This window comes from Enhydra lutris, unplaced genomic scaffold (assembly GCF_002288905.1).
Source record: "Enhydra lutris kenyoni isolate GAN:26980312 unplaced genomic scaffold, ASM228890v2 scaffoldscaffold85, whole genome shotgun sequence".
NCBI classification, from domain to species: Eukaryota; Metazoa; Chordata; class Mammalia; order Carnivora; family Mustelidae; genus Enhydra; species Enhydra lutris.
The window spans coordinates 7307856-7330991 of NW_019154169.1; the positions used below are offsets into that span (position 1 = coordinate 7307856).

Here is a 23136-nt window from a genome sequence, read left to right on the forward strand (position 1 = left end):
GTCACCCAGCGGGCTCTCTCTCTATCTCCCCCATCTTTCGGTCTCTAGACCCGTGATTCTCTGTTCTGTCACTGCTGTACTTCAAGGAGAGCAGTTTTTATTTTTTTTTATTTTTTAAGTATGGCTATTATGACACATTTATGTAAAAATATGTGCTCAGAAATTCTGCATTTCTGTAAGGATATATCGGTGTATGTAAGACACAAAGGTTTGAATGGAAAGTCACGAGACGTAATACCTTGTATATTTCTTCTTATGTTTCTTTTAATCTTGGTTTCTTTTTAAGAGTACCATTTGTATCCCAGAAAACATTTTCACTTTATTACTTTTGCTGTAATAAGCCCTTAAGTAGTGCCTGCTGTATGCCACACAATGTTCTAAGGGCTTTTAAAATATCAGCCCATTTCATCATCACACAATCTTAAAGACTGTTATCTTATTATGAAAAACATTATAGCTGGAGGTAAGCCCTCTGGGGGCCCCTTCCCCCTTAGGCAGGGGAGACCAGTATCACATATTGCTGGGTTTCATCTGTTCCGTTGGCTGTACATTTGTTTAGGTACACAAATACGTGCTCATAGAAACGTAGACTTTTCTTTTGAGTATGTGCGTTTTTTTTCTTTTGCTTAAATGTGTCATGCTTGTCATTTGTAAACTGGTGTACAGGAAAAGCACAAATCCTAAGGGTTTAGGTGCATGAGTTGTGATAAACTGAGCACATCTCCGTGACAGTGACAAAATCAAGAAACAGAAACTTTCCATCCTGCCCAGAGTCCCCTGCACAAGCCCTGTCCCAGCCCTGCCTCTGGAAAGCTGCCACTAGCCTGATTTCTAGCAGGGTAGTTTTGCCGGGGGTTTGAGTTGTTTCTAAATGGAATAGTTTATTGTGTCTGACTTCTTCCCCTTGATAATCATGTTTTTGTGATTCTTGCATGTTATACTTGGTTATAGTTATTCCTTTTGGTTCCTGCGTTGTGTGACTTTTCCACACTTTATTGAGCAATTTTCCTGTCATGGACACCTGCGTTGCTTCCAGCGTGGGGCTGTTGTGAACAAGGCTGCCGTGAACCTTCTAGCACCTGGTCTTTGCTGAATGTTCAAGTGCGCAGTGCTGTAGGTAGATACCCAGGAGTGGAATAAATGGGTCATAGTAATTAATATGCTTCTGCCAAACCTCGGGTGCTAGTTAGTTCAACCAGAGCTCTCCTAGACGGATATTTTTACTCCTTTCTTCTTTTCACTAAAAGAAGTCACCATGGATTATTTTTTCCATGCCGGAACATTTAGACAAGCCCAGAGCTCATGTCATTTAACTTTTCCGTGACATGACATACTGTATAGTCTCAGGTCCAATCTCTCTTCCTCTCCCTGCCTCTCCCCGTCCCCTCCCCCTCCCCCCACTCACCAAGTCTCTAGTGGGGCAGGCCATAACGTGCTGTCTATCCATCTCTCAGTCCATCTCCCCAGCCCCTGCATCGCACCAGGTGATGTAACATGCGGGCTGAGCAGAGCTTGTGGTGTGTCCACACCCCGCCCCCTAACCCCAGGGACCCAGAGAATCGTCAGGAAGGGAGGTTGGTACAAGCACCCCTCTCAAGGCCTGGAGGGATGGTTGACACCCCCAAGAACACCGCCAACCACAAAGGAAAAGGCTTCTGAAGCAAACCACAAAACTTCATAAGGCATTAGCACTTGATAATATCAGAATAAAGATTTCTTTTAATGAGGACACCATGGGACAAGTATCAGATGAGATGACAGAGTGGGAACAGGTATTTTACAAAGTTTAAAATCAACGAGAAATGAATCTTTAGAAGGTGACAGGCACAGCTGCAAATCAACAAGAAAAAGAGACAGCCACTCTGATAGAAAAATGGGCCAATGGGGCACCTGGGTGGCTCAGTGGGTTAAAGCCTCTGCCTTCAGCTCAGATCATGATCCCAGGGTTCCAGATCAGGCTCTATGCTTGGCAGGGAGCCTGCTTCCCCCTCTCTCTCTCTCTCTCTGCCTACTTGTGATCTCTGTCTGTCCAATAAATAAATAAAATCTTTAAAAAAAAAAAAAAAGAAAAGAAAAGAAAAATGGGCCAAGAGGGTGAGCAAATGACCAGGAAACCCCAGGACTCTGACAGGCACCTGAGAGGATGCTAGAAATTCTTGGTAACTGATCAAGGAAGTGCAAATTAAAACAACAGTGAGTCATCCCATTGGTCTGGCAAAGGTTGGAAGCTGGAAAATGTCAAGTGGAGATTGGGGATGTGGGGCCCTGGGAACTCTGATTCCCAAGGACCACTTGGCACAACTTAGTCGAATTCAGTTAGCTCCTGGGTGTGCGTACCAGGACATTTGCTCCCAGTCTCGTAAAGGGACACAAACAGATCCTTCTATGAGCTAGGGGCAGCCTGGGTGCCACCCCAAGAGGAGAGTCACCAGGAAGTCCTGCAAAGCCCCCACAAACCCAGAACAGGTGTCCACAGAGCAACATGGGTAGGACTTAAGACACATCATGATGACTGACCAAAAAAAAAAAAAAAAAAACCAACGCTATTAATATCTTATGATATAATGTACAATGACACAGAATAATTTATTTATTTATTTATTTGACAGACAGAGATCACAAGTAGGCAGAGAGGCAGGCAGAGAGAGAGAGAAGGGGAAGCAGGCTCCCCGCTGCCCAGAGAGCCCGATGTGGGGCTCGATCCCAGGACCCTGGGATCATGACCTGAGCTGAAGGCAGAGGCTTTAACCCACTGAGCCACCCAGGCGCCCCAGAATAATTTTGTTATACACTAAATTCTGAGGAAAATTTTAATATTTAATATGCAAGCATATATAAACATAGTTACATTACATTGTGTGATTATATTAGCCTAAATATATAATTATATAATTATGTATTATATATATTTTTGTGTGTGTGTTCTTTTTTTTTTTAAGATTTTATTTATTTATTTGACAGACAGAGATCACAAGTAGGCAGGGAAGCAGGCAGAGAGAGTGGAAGAAGCAGGCTCCCTGCTGAGCAGAGAGCCGAATGTGGGGCCCAATCCCAGGACCCTGGGATCATGACCTGAGCGGAAGGCAGAGGCTTTAACCCACTGAGCCACCCAGGTGCCCCAATTATGCATTATGTAATTCAAAAATATGGTACAAACTTATGTGTTATATATGATAGTTGCATCAGTATATCAATATTTAAATATATGACACATACCAACCTATTATACATTTGACATTTAAAAGAAATATTTACTTATTTATTTTATCTTCTTATTTTTTTTAAAGATTTTATTTATTTATTTGACAGAGAGAGAGCAGGAGCACACAAACAAGGGGAGCCGCAGAGGGAGAAGAAGGCTGCTGGCTGGGGCACCTGGGTGGCTAGGTGGGTTAAGCCGCTGCCTTCGGCTCAGGTCATGATCTCAGGGTCCTGGGATCGAGTCCCGCATCTGGCTCTCTGCTCAGCAGGGTGCCTGCTTCCCTCTCTCTCTCTCTCTGCCTGCCTCCCCCTACTTGTGATATCTCTCTGTCAAATAAATAAAAAAAATCTTTAAAAAAAAAAAAAAAAAAGAAGGCTGCTGGCTGAGCAGGGAGTCTGATGCAGGGCTCCATCCCAGGACCCTGGGATCCTGACCTGAGCTGAAGACAGATGCAGGTGACTGAGCCATCCAGGGGCCCCTACTTATTTGTGTTAGAGAGAGAGTGAGCACAGGGAGGGGCAGAGGGAGAGAGAGAAACTTTAGCAGACTCCATGCTGAGTGCGGAGCTGGACACGGGGCTTGATCTTATGACCTGAGCAGAAATCAAGAGCTGGAGGCTTAAGTGACTGTGCAAGTCAGGCGCCCCTATACATTCAACATATTATGTAGAATTTTATTGAAGTGCAAGATATTGTTTTGTATAACTTAATAGATATCATTACGTGTTAATAATCTTAATATTATCAGTAAGCTCCCTGTGTCAATAAGTTACCATATCATAGGCTCTAAAAGGTCTTCTCATGGGATCTTCCCCATGAAACCGCCCCACCCCGCCCCGCCGCTGCCCCGTGTAGGGACTATTCCAAATTAGCCCAACTGACAGGTGAGGAAACTGAGGCCCAGAGGCATGAAGGTATATGAGTGGCAGGAGGCCCAGGTGTGTGTGGTATCCTGCACTGGGCCCCCAAGCCTTACAGAGCCCTCTTTTAGGGAACAAGCTCCCCGAGAGCCGGTGGGGTGCTGGGGGGAGCCAGTGCACCTTCAGGCCATGGAGAGTCCTAAGCAAGAAAGTAAGAAGGAGCAGCTTACCCCTCTCGGGTCTCTCCTGTTTACAAAACCCAGGGAGCTCATCTGCATAAAGCAGTGGCCCAGCTAGTGGCCCTCAGTGGCTCAGGCAGCCCCTGGGGAGGAGGAGGGTTAGAACTCTGGTGGTGGCTGGGGGGAGCTGGCCCCCGGGAACTGGGTTTTTGTTATAATTAGATTTTATTATATATCAGGACAATAAAGTAGAATGGGTAAGAACCCTAGCACTGTGTTCAGATCCTTTGCTTAGCCTCTGTGAGACCTGGGCAAGTCACCCCACCTCATTGTCCTCAGCTTTCCTCATTTGTAAAATGAGCACCACAAGGCTACTGACTTCACAAGATTGTTGTGAGAACTGCATCATTCATTCCGGTCCTTAAAATTATACATGGTAGGGACTGTGCATTTTGGTTTCCTCCTCTAATAATGTGAATAATAGCAGGATTGTCCTGACAACTAAATGAGATGCTGTAAAAATATCTTTGTTTGGAGCCTCAAATACAACAGGCACACAAAAGACGTCTGCTATTGGCTATTTTCCTGCCTCAAAAGATTTTATAATGATGAGGATGAGGATGATGATGATAATAAACACACTTACATAATAACTTTTACTATGCATTGGTACTCTTTAAGTGCTGTAAATCAGTTATCTTACTGAATTCTTGCAAAGGCCCTGTGAGGTAGGTATTATTAATAATCTCCTTACCAGTTGGGGAAACTGAGGCACAGAGCAGGGATGTGACTTGTCCAAGGACACATAAGGGCGTGACAAGCCTGGGATTCAGATCCAGACTGTCTGACTCAGAGTCCTTGCTTTTAATCACTAAGTCTGGTGCCAGACCTTGGTGTGCATCCCAGCTCCGTTGTATGGGATCAAGCAGAGGCTTCCCAGCTCAGAGCCTCAGTTTGGTCTCTGTGAAATGGGAGAATGGCCTTCCTCACCATGGAGGTGGAGAGGCGGCAGCTAACTTCCGGTATCTCCCCGTACAGCCTCCCAGGACACCACCTACTTGTAGCTCTGGCCAAGGTTTGGAATCTGCGGGTGGGGCTCCGGTGAGGGGCGTGGCCTTGGGCATCCTGGCCCAATGGGAGCGGGGGGGCGGAGACTTCCTCCCAGCTCTGTCCAGCACGCGAATCCTCCTCTCAGTTCCATCTACCTCCCGGGTGCCCCAAAAGGTCTCCGACCCCAGCCCACCCCCAGCCCACCCGCCCAGCCTACAGCCCCGTCCTCCTATTCCCTGACCTCAGCCCGTGCTCCTCGGGCCTCGACATCATGGGTGACGGAGGAGAGGGCGAGGATGAGGTCCAGTTTCTGCGCACGGTGCGTATCTCTGTGTTAGGGGGTCTCTGGGGCTATCTCTCGGGTCCTCTGAGTGTCTCTTTTTCTTGGGATATCTCTGTACTGATTGCTGGTGGCCTTTGAGTCTCAGGGTCTATTCCTCTGTCCCTCTGGGTGACCGTCACTCTTTCTCCTTTTTCGTCTCTCAGTCTCGCTCACCTTTCTCACCATAGAGAATTAGAAGACTTTGGGACTGCAGAATGGGGAGGGGGATCTTCGGCCACACTCTCTTCTGACATTAGTTATTTGTCCTAGAGAAGAGGGGCCGCTGAGGGAGCACCTCCCTCCCACCCACTCCCCACCACCCTGGAAGTGGGCACTTGGGGAAGGTGATTCTAATTCCTGAGCTTAATTTAGCTGTTCCCCCTCCCCCAACGCCACACCACCTAGCCTGATTCTCTTTTGCTCCAGACTCTGACCTAGTTTAAATTTTGGGAAGGAGGCTGGGGTGGTATGGAGGACCTAACTTCTTGAAACTTCCAGCCGTTGAGGATCTCCTGGGAGGGGACCTTCGGGTTCTGTGTCTTCTTTCTTCCCTCCTCCCTTTTGGGTAGTAGGACCAAATATGGCTGCTAATGGTCTTTGGGTAGTGTCTCTCCCTATCCATCTTTTTGGGTTCTCTGTCTTGCTGTCTCTCCATCTCTGTCTCTCCCTGTCTCTGTCTCTGTCTCTGTCTTTGTTCTTTGGCTTTAGGCTTTCTTCATTTTGTTCTGCCTCCCTAGCTCTGTCTCCTGGCATCTCTGATCCCCTGCTGGGGGGCAGGGATGGGAATTGGAACAACAGGTGTCCCTCCCAGAATAGCCAGCTTTTCTGGGGCCTGGGCAGGGGACAGGGAGAGGATGGGGAGGGGAGGGGCTGTCCATCTCAGAGTCCTTCCCACTTTTCCTTCCCAGTGGCTGATCTGGGTGTGGGGCTGAGTGTATGGGAGGGGATGTTCTCTCTTCTGGTCCAGGTCTGCTGACCCTGCACTAGCCCCTCCCCTCCTCCACCCAGGCCCTGGGAAATGCTGACACAGCATTCCAGGCCCCAGAATAGGACCCTGGTGAGCTGGGTCCGGTTTCCTGGGAGGGAGGAACAAACAGCTGGGACTGGTAGTGAAGGATAGGGACAGCTGGCCATTCAGCCACAGGAGGAGGCCTGGCTTCACCCTAGACTCTTGCCCCAGCTCTAGCCCCTAGTGGACACCGCAGGTTGGGCTCTCCCCTCCTCCCCGTCCCTAATAAGACTATGGCCATGGTATCAGCCTTGAGCAGCCACTCTATGTCAGGCCCCATGCCCAGGGCCTCCGTCTCCTGAGACATCTAATTATATCCTCGCCTGCCCTATCTTCTGAGGTAGGCCCCTATCTTTATCTCCCTGGGAGATTTGAGGGAAACCAAGACCTGAGTGGTAGAGTCACTTGCCCAAGGTCAAGGCCAGGAAGTACCATCTCTGGATGCCCCTGGGACCCAGCCCCTCTGCTTTCACAAGAGGAGAACTGAACTCACACTTGCCAGGTTAAGCTGGGCTGGGGTCTAGAGCTCTGGCCCCAGGCATCTCTTGGGCCCAGACTAGGTCGTTTTCCTGAGCTCTATTGAGATGGTGTGGTATTTCTCTCACACTTTTTGGACCTCATCCCACCAGTCAGAAATACATTTTACCTTGCAACTCAGTGCATGCAAATACACACATACATTATTTTTAAAACCCAACTTTATTGGGGCAGAATTGAAATGCAATAAGTTGTACCCATTTTCGGTGTCCTAGTTCATTGAGTCTCGAGAAACTTCACATAGGCATGGAACCACCTCGTAAGCAAGACATAGAACGTTTCCTTTACCCCCAGAAAGTTCCCTCTTGCTCTTCTCAGTACTTGCTCTGTCTGTTTGCTGTATTTCCCTGTAGTCTCCATTAGGAATGTTGAGGGTTTCGTAGACCACATCTGCTCCTCTGCCTTGCTTCTTTTGCTCAGCCTGTTTTGATATTATCCACGTAGCGTGTGCCAAGAGCTTATTTCTTTTTGTTCCCGAGTGATACCGCACTGTGTGAACGCGCCACAATTAGTTTCTCAGTTCACCTGCCGATGGACATTTGGGTTGCCTCCCAATTTGTGTGATTATAGACAAGTTGGGTGCATTCACACGTACCTATTTTTTCCCAGAAACAGGTTTTATAAAATGTAGGGAGCCCTTAGAACAGGCAGGGCATGTTACTCTGTTCTACTCTACTTGATTTCACTTTTTAAGCATGGTGGCCATGCTCCCCCACAAATGATTTCATTTCTGTTTGATGGGTGATGACCTCTAGCCCTGTCTGTGCTGGGGTTGCTCAAAGCATGGCCGGCGTCAGAGCCAGAAGGCTGGTAATGGTCCGGATTCCCTGCTCCCCTCCCCGCAGAGCTGCTGAATTGTGCCCTTGGTGTCAGATGGGAAACCAAGGCAGTGAGGGAGCTGCTTTTGTAACCAGGCCACCTCCTTTCATTCTGCTGCAGGAGGAAGTCAGAGAATCTTGATGTATGATTGGGCCTTCAGTCTCTGGCTGATATCCTGGTTAGCCATTTGCTTGCTTCCTAACTTTGGGCAAGTGATTTGAAGTTTTCTCTCTGAGCCTCAGTTTCCTAAGCTGGGCAATGGGGGCAAAAATAGGTACCATAAGGATTCAAGGGGCTCCATGTCAACTCTCCCTGAGCTCATCTTCTCTTGCTTTCTCACTCCTGCTTCTACTGCCTCCTGTGTCCCTTGCTATTCCTCAGCACCCGCATTGTCTGCCCCTGGCTTCCAGAATGTTCTTTGCCTCGAAATGAGCAGGCCAGATCCTCTTCTTGTTAGTTGGACAAGGCACAGCTCAAATGTCATCTCCTTGGAGAGGCTGCCACTTCACCCCCTCACTGATGTCATCTCTACCCCCAAAGCCACTCTGTTACACCAGCCTGGGTTATTTGTTTCATAACACTGGCCACTGAAGTGAAAATGATGCATCTATTCCCTTGTGTATTGTGTGTGTCCCCCAAGAGGATGGCAGCCCCATGAGGACAGGGACTTGATCTGCTTTTTTGCTACTCTATATCTGGTGCCTAGATCAGGGCCTGGCGAGAGCCACCATCAATAAGTGTCTGCCGAAGGAACGTAAAGCTCTGAGCGTAAGGCCGAGTAGAGAGTATGCGCTTAATACATGCAATGTATTAGACATGTATTATTACATGTCTAGCCCTGTGAACACACAAGTGCCTGGTGTGTGCCGGGAGGTTGGGGTTGAAGGTTACAGGTTACAGATCTCTCCTTCCACCCTGGCTGAGAGGTGGGCTGGGGGCCGCCTGTGTGCTCGAGAGCCCAGGACTGGAGCGAGTTTGTGTGATATGCTGGATGGAAGGGCTGGAGGCTGTGTGTCCTCGGGCAGGACTCCAAACTTCTTTGAGCCTGTTTTCTCAGCTGTATAAAGGAATAACCGCTGCCTTACTCAGTGGTTAAGAGCTGGGGTCTCTATCACTTTTGACTGATGTCTAGGTGTTGGGCATTCTCCCATGCACATTTATATTAGTTATAATTGGAGCTATGGGCTACTTTACTAATATAAGAAGAGGTAGTCTAGTGTTCAAAGAGTGTGGCATATAGAGCCCCAGCGTTGGGATCCAATCCCAGCTCAGCCACAGGACAGCTGTGTGACTTCAGGCAGGTTACTTGACCTCTCTGGGTCTCAGTTTCCACAGGTTCACATCCTGGAACTTTTCTCAGAGGATTCAGTAATGAGTTCATGTGTGTTAAGTTCTTGGAATGGGACCCGGCACATAGAAAACACTTTATTTTACTTAAAACTTTAACTTATAATCTTGAAATCATTTCCAGCTTAGAGCAAAGTTGCAAGGTTACTTGGAAGAACTCCCATGTGGCCTTAGGTAATTTTTCCCCACTTGTTAAGATTTGGCACATTTGCTTTATCTCTCTCTCCCTCCCTCTCTTTGCACATTTCGCCCCTAAACTTTTTGAGAGTAAGCTGTGGATATGATTCTTTTTTTTTTTTTTTAAGATTTTTTATTTATTTATTTGACAGAGATCACAGGTAGGCAGAGAGGCAGGCAGAGAGAGAGAGAGGAGGAAGCAGGCTCCCCGCAGAGCAGAGAGCCCGATGTGGGGCTCAATCCCAGGACCCTGGGATCATGACCTGAGCCGAAGGCAGAGGCTTAACCCACTGAGCCACCCAGGCGCCCCTGTGGACATGATTCTTAAGTCCTAAAACACTTTCAGTGTCTGTTTCCAAAGAAACAAGGGCAGTCTCTTACAAAACCGCAGGACAGTCATCAATGTCAGGAAATGTAGTATCACTCTGATGCTGTTATCTGTCACAGTCCTGGTCGGGCTTTCACCAGTGGTCACCAGGAGTCCCTCATAGCCTGTCCTCTACCACCCAGGATCTAGTCTGGGCTTGGCATTGCATTCACACGTCATTAGAAGGCCCTCCTCATGGTGACTCTTGGTATCAGTTCTGGTCTTGATCTTAGGATCCTGTGTTTGAGCCCCGCCTTGGACGCCATGCTGGGTGTGGAGCCTGCTTAATTAAGAGAGAAAGAAAGAAACAAAGAAAGAAAGAGAGAAAGGAAGGAAGGAAGGAGGGAAGGAGGGAAGGAATGAAGAAAGAGAGAGGAAGGAAGGAAGGAAAAAAAGAACTCCTTAATTGATCGCCATTACTGAAACACAAGAGAGACATTAGAGAAGGCTGAGCTTAAAAGGCATTGAACTTGGGGTGCTTATAGTTTCCACCTCCAATGGCTCACCTTGCAGACCTCACTGGAGCCAGCAGGACTGGGGTTCAAATCCCAGCACCTCCCCTTGTCGGATATATGGCCTTGGACAAGCTCTGCCAGCTCCTTGAGCCTCAGTTTTTCCATTTTACAATGGGGATGACTCTAGTTCCTGTCTCCTGGGATGTTTGAAGTGTGTGGAGTCCTTGGCACGGGCCCGCATGTGACACATGGTGAGGTGGGTCTCACCAGAGGCCATCCCTTTCATGAGGAGAAGGGTGCGGTGTCGGGCCGCAGTGTCTGCGGGAGCCCTGACCCCGCGGCCCATTCCCCAGGACGACGAAGTGGTCCTTCAGTGCAGCGCCACTGTGCTCAAGGAGCAACTGAAACTCTGCCTGGCCGCCGAGGGCTTTGGAAACCGCCTCTGCTTCCTGGAGCCCACCAGCAACGCCCAGGTCTGTGTGGGAGTGTGCGCGGGGTGGGGGGTGTCCTGAAGGGGCAGAGTCTAGGGTCCAAAGAAGAGGGGTCTGGGTCTGAAGAGGGGTTGCTGACAGGAGAAAAAACAGAGAGGGGCTAAGAAGGAAAGGGGGCTGGAGGTCTGAGGTAGGTGGGAGTGGGGACCTGAGGGGGAGTGGGGGGTCTGAGGAGATAGAGAATCTTGAGTTCAAAAAAAAGAGGGGCTCTGGAGGCGGCTGCTGATGGGAGAGAAAATGGGGAGTTGCAAAGCAAAGGGGGCCAGAGGCCTGAGATAGGTAGGTCTGTGGAGGGAGGGGCAGGGGCTCCAGAATCTCAAGAGGCAGGTGTCCAAGGGGGCAGAGGACATTGGACCCAAAGCAAAAGGGCCTGGAGTGTTGGGGGGTGCTAACAGGGTCAGGGGGCTGACTGGAGAGGGAGTTAGAAGCTGAGAGTGGAGGGAGCCCAGGTTTGAGGGGGAGGTGGGCTCAGGGTCTGACAGTAGAGGTGACCTAGGGACAGGGGAAAGGGAGGAGCCATAGAGTCAGATGGTGGAGGAGGCCGAGGGTCTGAGGGGGTCAGAGAGTCTTGGGTCCAAGGGAAAGGGTACTCATGAGTCTGAGGTGACTGAGTGGGAGACTGAGGAGGAAGGCCCAAGGTTGGACCCTCCTGTGATTTGGAAGCAGTGTTCACCAGTGTCTGAGGGAGGAGGCAGGAGTTGGGACTATCCGATGGTGATGGCAGGGTGGGGCTTCCTGCAGGGTCCCAGAGATTTGGGTTATCTGCAGGGGAAGGCCATGGCATTGGAGCAGGTGCAGTGTCTGAGAGACGGCTGAGGCTCCTTTGGAGATGAGGTGGGGTGTGGGGTATTCAGGCGGGAAGGGTAGTGTGGAAGCTTCTGTGAGGTTCAGGTGGGGTTTAGGTGTTTGAGGGAGGAGGCATGTTTTCTGTGATGTCGGTATAGATTCGGGGTGTCTGAAGGGGTGGCAGAGTGTAGGGGCTTCTTGGGGGATTGGGGTCAGGTCTGGGCCTCTAAGGGGTGTGGGTATTCAGACTGGGGCTCAGGGGCCTTCAGGTCCCCCACTCACATCTCCCCCCCACCCCAGAATGTGCCCCCTGATCTGGCCATCTGTTGCTTCGTCCTGGAGCAGTCTTTGTCGGTCCGAGCCCTGCAGGAGATGCTGGCCAACACCGTGGAGGCTGGCGTGGAGGTGAGGCTCCTGCCCCGGCAGGGTACAGGGGCAGGGCACAGGGGCGGGGCGCAGGGGTAGGGCTGGGCAGGAACACCTGGGGCTTGTTCACCATCTGCTGTTCTTCCTCTCTGTCCCGACCCTCACAGGCCCTCAATTTGGATAAGTGGGTAGGTCTGGCCTTGGGTGTCACCTGTCCTCCCCCTCTCCTGACACCAGGCCCGCCTCTTGGGCCCACATCCTGCACACAGGAGCGGGGGGCCTCCCCCACCCCAGTTGTCAGGGGCTGTGGAGCCCAGACAGGCCAGGCAGGAAGGAAGGAAGGGGGTAGGGGCTTTTGAGCCCCCGTGCCCCAGCTTGCTCCTTTCTCCTCTTTCCCATCCTTTCCTTCAACCCCGATCCCAGCTCTTCTCTGCATGGGACCTCCCCTCTCACCTCCCCCTGTCCCAAGTGTGGGTCCCCTCTGCTCCAGGAGTGGGTTGGCCATGTGATCTTGGGGCCCATCACATGGGCCTTCAGAGCATGGGCATGTGAGAGCCAGGATGGGGGGCATGATGCCATCAAGAGGCGGGTGGCCTTCCCCCTAAGGAGGGGCCAAGTCTCCTTATGCTTGGCGGGGGCGGGGGGAATGTGACAGCACAGCCACCCCTATGCGAGGTTCAAAGGTTTGACAGCTGGCAGGACTATTCCAGTGCACGCTGGCTGCAGCTCAGCTGTGTTATGACAGGTTACAGCAGAAAGGGCCAAGGCCCATGGTACATGAGGTATTGGGGCTTCCCTGAGAGTCCCCAGGGAATGGGAAGTGGGCTTCGGCTTCCCTGAGGGCCTTTGAGACCTGGTTAACAAGATGAAGGAGGCAGGGAGGACAGAGTGGGCTTTGGGAAATATAAAACACCCTATCCACAGGCTTCTTAGAGACATAGTACCTACTTCCACGAATGGGGAAACTGAGGCAAAGAATCTGTTGAGGTTCTGACCTAAGGCTTTCTTGTGCGCAGGCCTGAGCATGGTGTTTTATGGGGAGCATATTGCCACCTGGGATAGGCCAGATGCCTTGGGGGGTTCTGTGCTCACTCTGTGCCCTATCCTCCCCTCCCCCCAGTCATCCCAGGGCGGAGGCCACAGGACACTCCTGTATGGCCATGCCATCCTGCTCCGGCACACACACAGCGGCATGGTGAGTGCCAGAACGAGGGCGGCTGGGCAGGGGCAGGAGACGCAGGGTCTGCGGGAGGAGGCTGACCCCCCTCTACCACCCTAGTACTTGAGCTGCCTTACCACCTCCCGCTCCATGACTGACAAGCTGGCCTTCGACGTGGGACTGCAGGAAGACGCCACAGGTGCAGGGCTGGAGCGGGGAGGGCCGCAATGGGGAGACTGCGGGCAGGGGCTGGGGCTCAGGAGGTGTAGGACTGGGGAGCGGGGCAGGGATGCGGGGGACAAGAGCAACTTGGGTCAACATGGGGGAACCCGAGGCAGAGGGTCCGAGGGCGGAAACGGAGGACATGAGGCAAAGAGTAGGTAATCAGAGATGACTGGAGAATTCGGGACTGAGGGGCAGGAGGCTCCGTGGCTGGGAAGCCCTCGGGGAGGAGCGTTCTGGGTAGCCCTCATTCTGACAGTGGGGCCCGCTCCACAGGAGAGGCCTGCTGGTGGACGACGCATCCGGCCTCCAAGCAGAGGTCGGAAGGAGAGAAGGTCCGCGTGGGGGATGACCTCATCCTCGTTAGTGTCTCCTCAGAGCGCTACCTGGTGAGCAGTCCACCCCCAGCCCGGCTACTCCTGCCCCCCGGGGGGCGGGGCCCGGGACCGCCCCGCCCACCTCCTCAGCCTCCTTTTGCTGGCTCTCTGGCCCCCACTTCCGAGCTTCCTGACCTCTGGCATCCACTTCCGGCCTTTGGTGCCCTGTGTCTCCCGTTGGATCTTGGTTTCCTGAAGTGTGATCTCTGATTTTGTCTCCTGTCTGCTGCTTTCCCTGCTTCCGCCTTTGGTTTGTGGCCTCTGACTCTGGAACTATTGCTCACCCCGCCATCGTCTCTGACCGCCACATCCTGGTTGCCCCTAGCACCTGTCCACGGCCAGTGGGGAGCTCCAGGTCGATGCCTCCTTTATGCAGACACTGTGGAACATGAACCCCATCTGCTCTGGCTGCGAAGAAGGTGAGGGTCCCAGACCTCCTGCCTCTAAACCGGGACTCCCAAAACAGACTTCTCATTCTGCCCCCAAACATGTCCATACTGAGCCTTGGAACCTCAGACCCCAAACTGAGATCTCCACATTATGACCCTCATATTTAGACGTCCAGCTGACCCCAAATCCAGAACCTTGGAGCTCAGACCCTAAACCCCAAACTCAGTGTCAGACACTTGAATCCAGACCCCAAATCTCACATGCCAAATTCACAACCTGGGGATCACTCAGACCCTTACACTCAGATCCAAAGCTGAAAATATTATATTTGGAGCTTGTCCCTCAGATGCCCAAGCCTCACATGACAAACACAGATGGAGACCTGTGTCTCCATCAGCTCCCAGATCAGCTCCCACACTCAGGCTCCCAAATTTAAACTCAGATACCCAAGTCAGACCCCAAACCTCAGCCAACTGACCTCAGACCTCCAAGTTTTAACCTCAGGTATCTAAATCTTCCAAATTCAGACCCTTAGGCTAGGACCCCACAGCATGACCCCAAAACTTTGACCCCAACTCTCACGCCACACCTCACACCCAAGCTGAGACTTAAACCACTGAAACTTCTGGCCTTAATCTCAAATATACCAGCTTCTGACTCCAAAGTCCAGATCTAACTTCAGACCCCAAACCTCAGATACCAGCCTCACACCTCCAAAATCAACACTCCCAAGTCCAGACCCTAGCCTGAGACCCAACCATCGCACCTCTAACCCCAGACCCCAAATCAAGGCTTGGAACTCAGAGCCTAGTATCCGGGAACATTAGACTCAAACCCCTGACTCCAACCTCAAAAATCCAAACTCAGATTCACAAACCCCCCAACCTCAGCCCTGTATACTCAGACCCCCAAAATTACATCCCCTACCTTGGACCCTAATCTCATATCCCCACTTCAGTCCTCGAACTTAGCCCAAATCTCAGACTGCCACTTTGGATCCCAAAACTCAGATCTCCAACTGCAGACCCCCCAAACTCAGCCCCAGCCTCCCACAGGGGAAAAGCAGGACCCCTGGACTCGTCTTTGGCTTCTGAGCTCTCCAGGGCTCCAGCCCCTTGATGACCTCTTTCCCTTGCTCCTCTCCAGGCTATGTAACTGGGGGCCACGTCCTCCGCCTCTTTCACGGACACATGGATGAATGTCTGACCATTTCCCCCGCTGACAGTGAGGACCAGCGCAGGTCTGGGATGGGGACAAGAGGCCCTGGGGTGTTGGGGCAGGAGTGGGGAGCAGTGAGGTAGGCCGGGAGGATAGCACCCTGTGGGCAGGGCTGGGGATCACATTTTGGGGAGGCTGTTGACTGAACCCCTGACCTCACTTTCTCTCGTGCCCCTAGACTTGTCCACTATGAGGGGGGAGCTGTGTGCACCCACGCCCGCTCCCTCTGGAGACTGGAGCCGCTGAGAATCAGGTGGGGGGCTTGGGGGTGAGAGCTCTTGGTGGGGGCCTGGGAGGGGAGAGAGAATCTTGAAGGAAGATCTAAGAAAGAAACTGGAGACTTGTGAGGGAAAATCTGGGGAGCCCAAGAAGGTGATGAGGGCTTTCAGGGTCTTTGAATCCTGGAGGAAAAGGCCTTAGGGGAGGGTGGGCATTCCTGAGGGAGAGATCGGGGGTCCCCAGTAAAAATGTGGGGAGCAGCCCCCCCCAGAAGAAGGCTGGGGGCTTGATGAGGTTTGGACCAAGACGGTGGTGTCCATGGGAGCACTGGGCAGTCCTCTGACCCTCCACGCCTTCACCCTTCGCAGCTGGAGTGGGAGCCACCTGCGCTGGGGCCAGCCACTCCGCATCCGGCATGTCACCACTGGGCGGTACCTGGCGCTCACCGAGGACCAGGGCCTGGTGGTGGTTGATGCCAGCAAGGCCCACACCAAGGCCACCTCCTTCTGCTTCCGCATCTCCAAGGTCGGAGGGGGTCAGGGTGCCCTCCCTCACTTGGAGCCCTGAATCCAGCCCCAGCCCCCATTCTGCAGGCTCTCTGGGGCACGGCTCCCCGATTAAATACACAGGCAGAGGAGGCTGACCTCTGTGCCCTGCCCCTGCAGGAGAAGCTGGATATGGCCCCCAAGCGGGATGTGGATGGCATGGGTCCCCCTGAGATCAAGTATGGGGAGTCACTGTGCTTCGTGCAGCACGTGGCCTCAGGCCTGTGGCTCACCTACGCCGCCCCAGACCCCAAGGCCCTGCGGCTTGGTGTGCTCAAGAAGAAGGTGGGTGCCTGGTGAGGGGAAACCGTGGGGGTGCCGGCAGGGGTGGGAACGGGACTGTGGGGGTAGTCGTGCCTGTGCCTTTGGGAGGTTAAGGGCAGTACTGAGAGAGAAACTGAGATTGAGAGAGACAGGAAGGAAGAAAGGGATAGACAGAGGGGGAGAGAGTCAGAGAGAGAGAGAGATACAGAGACAGAGAAAGGCAGAGACAAAAGGACATGGAAACAGGGGCACCTGGGTGGTTCAGTCACTGAAGTGCCTGCCTTCGACTCAGGTCATGACCCCAGGGTCCTGGGATCAAGCCCTGTGTTGGGCTCCCTGCTCAGCAGGGAGTCTGCTTCCCTCCCTCTCCCTCTTTGTGTGCATGCTCTCTCTCTCTCTCAAATAAATAAGTCTTAAAAAAGACATGGAAACAGAAAAATGGAGAAAGACAAAGACAGAGGAGAGATGGAAAAGACAGAGAGAGACATACAGAGAGAGAGCCAATGACAAACAGACCAAGAATAATTTTCGGCAAGTTATTGAATACCCCAGTTGTTTTGGATGTGTATATGGAAAAGTAGGCAAGCTATACAGACCTGTCTCCTGCCCTCCCAATACTGAGACATAGTGAATAAACTGTCTTTAATGAAGTACACAGCCGCTCTGGACAGAGGGCACAGCATATGCAAAGGCCCTGAGGTTGGACTGAGATTGGTTTGTTGCAATACCAGAAAGAAGATCTAGTTTGGCAGGAGTGCAGAGATTGAGGGACAAGTCTTGGAAGATAAGGACAGAGAGGAGATGTGAGCAGATCACGTGGGGCCTAGTGGGCCATGGGCAGGGTCCTGGCTTTTACTCTTAGTGAGATGGAGCCCCAAGAGCGTTTTAAGCAGACCAGCAAGGTGACCTGAGGTTCATGGGGTTTCTTAGCTGCTTGTGGGAGTAGATGGGGTGGGGGTGGGGAGCAGAGCTGGAGTGGGAGCCCAGGGAGGTGCCTGCTGCCATGGTCAGGTGGGACAAAACAGTGGCAGGACCACGGTGGGGACTGTGGAGTGGGGAAGGTGGCAGGTTCTGGTTATATTGTGAGGGTGGAGCCAATAGGATTTTCTGACAGACTGGTTATCGAGGTGGGAGGGACAGGGGTTGAGGATGAGGCCATGATTTTGCCCTGAGCAGCTGGAAGGTCGGAAGTGCCATTAACTGAGTCAGGGATAGTCAAGTGTCAGCTCAGGATGACAGAGATCCAGTGTCTAGAACAGAACCCCTCAATAAAGAGTGAATGAGTCAGAAGAGTAGGAGACACCTGTCTGCAAAAAATGAGAGTTGTAGTTGGATACCTGCTGGGAGGGTATAGAGACAGGCCTGGCCCTAGGGGGGACTGTGGGAACCGTCAACACTGGCAGTATTTGCAGCCAGGGGACTGGGTGAGGTCCTGGGGAGGTCAGCTCAGCTGAAAGCTGGAAGCCGAGATGGTCTCATCTTACAGAAGGGTGGTCGGGCACTCAGTCAGGGACGTGTTAAGTTAGGCGTGCCATTAGAGCCTTCTGGTGGGAGGATGTGAAGTCAGTAGTAGGTAGGATGGGGAGCGTCTGGCCTGGAAATAGATAAGACAGAGTCAGAGAGAGAGAGAGGCAAACACGGAGTCAAAGGGGGATAGAAACAGAGAGAAAGGAAGAGTCAGAGACAGGAGAGGCAGAGAGAGGGGGAATAAATAGAATGGAAGAAGAGTCAGGTGAAGAGGGATAGAAGGCGGTGTCTGGCAGAGAGTCTCCCTGGAGGACAGGGGCAGCTCTGGGGCTAGAGTCTGGATGGAGTTCTGGCGGCATCGCCCTTGGTGGCCTGGCCCACGCCTGACCTCTCTATCCTCCCACTGCCAGGCCATGCTGCACCAGGAAGGCCACATGGATGACGCATTGTCCCTGACCCGCTGCCAGCAGGAGGAGTCCCAGGCTGCCCGCATGATTTACAGCACTGCCGGCCTGTACAACCAGTTCATCAAGTGAGCCACCGGCCCACTCTGCCTCTGGTCCAGTCAGGCCCCACCTTGACCCCCAAGCTCGTGGTGGTCATACACCTGACCCCTGTACTCTCTAGCTCTGACTTCCACACCCCTAACATACACAGGATCCCTAACCTCTAAGCCTCTGACCTCTATACACTTGGCCCCTAATCTGACCTTGAAAACCATGACTTTGACCTCACAGCCCTGATTATCCAGACCCTTGATCCTGGAGCTCCCTAGCCTGACACCTACTTCCACGACCCCCTGGCTTACACAGGCATGAGTCCCCGTCCTATCTCTGGCCTTGGCCACTGTGTGACCTCAGGCCAATGTCAGTCTCAGTCTCCCCCACTGTAAAACAGGTGTGTCCTTGAGAGTTCTTTGGGGGCCTGGGGTAGGACTCGCCAGCGCCTCGTGAGAGCGCTGGTCGGGGCTCTTTGCCGACAAGTGCGCCGTCCCCACAGGGGCCTGGATAGCTTCAGCGGGAAGCCGCGGGGCTCGGGGCCACCAGCGGGCACAGCGCTGCCCATCGAGGGGGTCATCCTGAGCCTGCAGGACCTCATCGGCTACTTCGAGCCGCCCTCCGAGGAGCTGCAGCACGAGGAGAAGCAGAGCAAGCTGCGCAGCCTGCGGAACCGCCAGAGCCTCTTCCAGGAGGAGGTGAGGCTGCGGCAGGGGGCGGGGTTCGTGGTCACGGGGGCGGAGCCTGTGGGAGGGGCTGGGCTGCGGCGCTGGGCAGTGCGGAGTGTGAGGGACCGGGTGGGAGGTGGAGTACGTAGTGGTCTGAGAGCCTGCGGGGCGGGTCTGAGGTAGCGGGGGAAATGTGATGGTGGTTGGGGCGGGGGAGTGTTGAGGAGGGGCGGGGAATATTTGTTGATGGGCGGAGCCTTGAGGGAGGGGCAGGGCTTTGGCAGAGCAGGGGCGGTGCCTGTGAGAGCGAGGCGCAACCAGGGCGAAGGCGGCGGGGCCGACTTTTTTCCTTCACCCGGGGCAGGGGGCGGGGTCTAAGTGAGCCCTAAGCGAAGCCCTGTGCGGAGGCTAGGCCTGCGCAGGCTGTGGGCCTGGGAAGAAGTCAGAGGATGAGGCTGTGTGACACAGGAGCCCGTGTCTGTGGGTGCTTGGCCTGCAGTTGGGAGAGTGGGGCATGGGGGTGGGGGCAGGGCCAGAGGTGGTTCTTTGAGCATCAGTGACCGGCAGTGCAGGGAGGGCCCTCAGTTGCAGTCAGGGACTGGGGGTCCGTGTGTCTCGAGAGCACGAAGGGAAGAGATATGGAGGCGTCTCTGCTCAGTACCGGGTCTGAGTGAGGGGGATCGAGCCGGGTGGGAGGAGGGGGCTGGACAAAGGTCTGAAGACCTGATGTCTCCACAGGGTGATGGAGGAGCATGTTCACTTAGATGCTAAAGACTGGCCCTCCTCCCCTCCAGGGACTCTCAGTCTGATCCGGAAATGATAATAGTAACAATAACAAAACTTATGGAGTGGAATTAGTATATGTGAAGCCTGGTGCCAGCACATAGCAGATGCTATGTAAGTGTTAGTGGTTATTACTACCTGGAATTTAGCCTTTATTATGTGCTAAGGGTGCTATATGCATGACATCCTCCTGATAACCCCAAGGGGGGTTGTAATTCCCATATTACAGATGGGTCAGAGAGATGAAGTCACAGCCATCTACCCTGTGGTGGTTTTTTGTTGTTGTTGATTTTGCCGTTTAAAGTGGCCTCCACTTTAAACTTTGTAGTTCTGGAGGGCTGCCTTGTGTTCCTGAGCACAAGATGCTGTGATGTGCCTTACAGAGAAAATAGATGTTAGATAAGCTTCATTTAGGCATGAGTTATAGTGCTGTTGGCCGTGAATTTAATATTAATGAATCAACAATATGTATTAAATCAGTGTCTTTAAACAGACACACATATAAAACAAGAGGATGTATTGACTGTTTGACAAAAATGTTGTAATTCAGAGAAACTCCCTGTTTGGTTCAGTATTTGCTGACTCCATGTTCATGGCAACTTTATTTTTTTTTTTTTTAAGATTTTATTTATTTGACAGAGAAAGAGAGAGAGAGATCACGAGTAGGCAGAGAGGCAGGCAGAGAGAGGGGGGAAGCAGGCTCCCTGCCAAGCAGAGAGCCTGATGCGGGGCTTGATCCCAAGACCCTGAGACCATGACCTGAGCCGAAGGCAGAGGCTTAACCCACTGAGCCACCCAGGCGCCCCTCATGGCGACTTTAAAGAACCTATCTAGCACAAATAACAAGGACTAACTGTATATGTTTTATGTACCTTTCTATATATCTGTTATAATTCATGATAAAAGAAAACAAAGATGAAAATGTAAAATGCGAAGAAAATCTCTGTGAAGGTTGGTGTGGAGAGTGAGCTGGGCAGCACAGGACCCGAGTGGGGTGCTTGGAAGTGGATGGGTTGGAAACACAACTTCAGGAAGGAAAAGCACAAAGTCAGTCCTGATGTTAATAAGGATGTATTATGTTGGGGACAGTGGCAGAGAGGATGAGGACAGATGTGGGGTGCTGAGGAGGGGAATGGGAGTGAATAAGGGCATAAGATCTGGGGACATAGTCACTGGTTGTTGAAGTGAAATGAATTTGCAAATCCAAGAAAGGCAAGGAAGGGAGGGCCAGGGACTCCCAGGGTGACGCACCCTGTTTTCCCCTCCCCAGGGGATGCTCTCCTTGGTCCTGAACTGCATTGACCGCCTAAATGTCTACACCACTGCCGCCCACTTTGCCGAATTTGCAGGGGAGGAGGCAGCTGAGTCTTGGAAAGAGATTGTGAACCTGCTCTATGAACTCCTGGGTAAGGGGTCCAGGCCTGACTTCCCCTAAGGGCCCCAGGTTCTCAGTCCCATTGGGTCTGACTCCTCTTTCCACCCTCAGCCTCCCTGATCCGTGGCAATCGTACCAACTGTGCCCTCTTTTCCACCAACCTGGACTGGCTGGTCAGCAAGCTGGATCGGCTGGAGGCCTCCTCTGGTAGGAGAACCCAGGGGCCGGGGACGGGCTAGGACAGGGGAAGGCCGCAGTCTCCTTACCTGTCACTCTGCCATCTGCACAGGGATCCTCGAGGTGCTGTACTGTGTCCTGATTGAGAGTCCTGAGGTGCTAAACATCATCCAGGAGAACCACATCAAGTCCATCATCTCCCTCCTGGACAAGCACGGAAGGAACCACAAGGTTGGCCCCTCACCCTCACCTCTCAGCCCTGCACGCTGAACCTGACTTTTCCCCATGCCCTGGAATTCTCCACTTCCCTCACTTCCCGCCCCCATCTTGGACTTCTCTGAGCATGCTCCCATCTCAACACAAGGGTCTCAGACTTAAAGTTCTTAAATGGACTCTGAGCCACAGATGTGCTTCCTTAGATCTCTGAAATACTTTTAAAAATTTCTAATTTTGTAGTCTTTAGGTAGCTGTGTTTACACTCTCCAGGTCGCCACAGGTCCTACCTGTTCCTGGCGCATAGTTTCTCACCAGCTCACTTGTGTCCATTATCTAGCTGGCCCCCAAAGACACAAGTGTCAGCCCCTGCTGGTCTAAAATCTGCTCCTGACCCCCATACTCTCCCTAAGCAACCCTTTCCCTCCTCCCTCTGACCCCTCGGCTCTTACTCCGGGCTCTCCTTCCTTATGCTGCTGGTGCCTCATCCCAGCTCCTGTGTCCCCCAACCCCCCACCTGACCTTTCTCTTTGACCCTTGATCTTCATCTTTGAGCCCTGATCTCCCGTGTTCACCACCTCCTCACAGTCAAAATCCCCATCTCCTGTCTTCACACATTATCCTTAACTTCTGGCTTCCCACTGTAGACCTTCCATGAACTTCCTGCCTTGGTGCTTTCACCACCTGACTTCTGACCTTGACTTCCAGGTGCTAGATGTGCTGTGTTCCCTGTGTGTGTGCAATGGCGTGGCTGTGCGCTCCAACCAAGATCTCATTACTGAGAACTTGCTCCCTGGCCGTGAGCTTCTGCTGCAGACAAACCTCATCAACTATGTCACCAGGTCTGGTCCCTAACCTCTGACCCCAGCCTAACCTCACCCTGACCTCAGATCTCAGAACCTCTCAACCCTTTCCCGGACTCAGAGACTCCACATTCAGGTGGATGTCCCTTCCAACAGCTCCTGCCCTAGGACTTGACACCTGGGTCTCATAGATGTCCGCTCTTTCCCCAGATCATCCTCTGGCTCCCACTCCTCTTTTCCTCTCTTCCTGTTCCATTTCTGCCTCTGACTGTTCCCCTCTCTCACTTTCTTTTTGTGTTTTCTCACTTTGTCTCTGTCTGTCTGTTTCTCTCTGTGTCTGTCTCTGTTTCTCCTCCATTTTTTTTTTTTTTTTTTGTCTCTCACCCATCTCTCATCTCTGGGTTTGTTTTTTGAGAGAGAGAGAGAGTGGGTGTGGAGGGGCAGAAGGAGAGGAGGAGAGAGAGAATTTTAAGTAGGCTCCATGCCTTGTGCAGAGCCTGATACAGAGTTCAATCTCACGACCCTGAGATCATGACCTGAGCCGACATCAGGAGTCAGATGCTTAACCAACTAAGCCACCTAGGCGTCCCTCTGTTGTTGTTGTTGTTATTGTCTTTTTAAGATATTTTTAGAAAGATTTTATTTATTCATTTTGACAGAGGGAGAGAGATCACAAGTAGGCAGAGAGGCAGGCAGAGAGAGAGGGGGGAAGACGGCTCCCTGCTGAGCAGAGAGCCCGATGCGGGGCTCAATCCCAGGACCCTGAGATCATGACCTGAGCTGAAGGCAGAGG

At 52.3% G+C, this 23136-nt stretch overlaps 1 protein-coding gene across 1 annotated transcript in view; it reads left to right on the forward strand.

Annotated features, from left to right (window-relative positions):
- The first annotated feature begins 5561 nt into the window (after window positions 1-5561).
- LOC111161376 (ryanodine receptor 1) overlaps window positions 5562-23136 on the forward strand; it is a 108644-nt gene continuing 91069 nt past the window's right edge. Inside the window, 17 exon segments of the mRNA XM_022524996.1 lie at window positions 5562-5609; window positions 10677-10796; window positions 11901-12005; window positions 13087-13161; window positions 13246-13324; window positions 13624-13736; window positions 14050-14143; window positions 15261-15354; window positions 15511-15585; window positions 15920-16076; window positions 16217-16381; window positions 18238-18359; window positions 18827-19022; window positions 21046-21181; window positions 21262-21357; window positions 21440-21558; window positions 22249-22382. Of these exon segments, the coding sequence (XP_022380704.1) occupies window positions 5562-5609; window positions 10677-10796; window positions 11901-12005; window positions 13087-13161; window positions 13246-13324; window positions 13624-13736; window positions 14050-14143; window positions 15261-15354; window positions 15511-15585; window positions 15920-16076; window positions 16217-16381; window positions 18238-18359; window positions 18827-19022; window positions 21046-21181; window positions 21262-21357; window positions 21440-21558; window positions 22249-22382 (1928 nt within the window).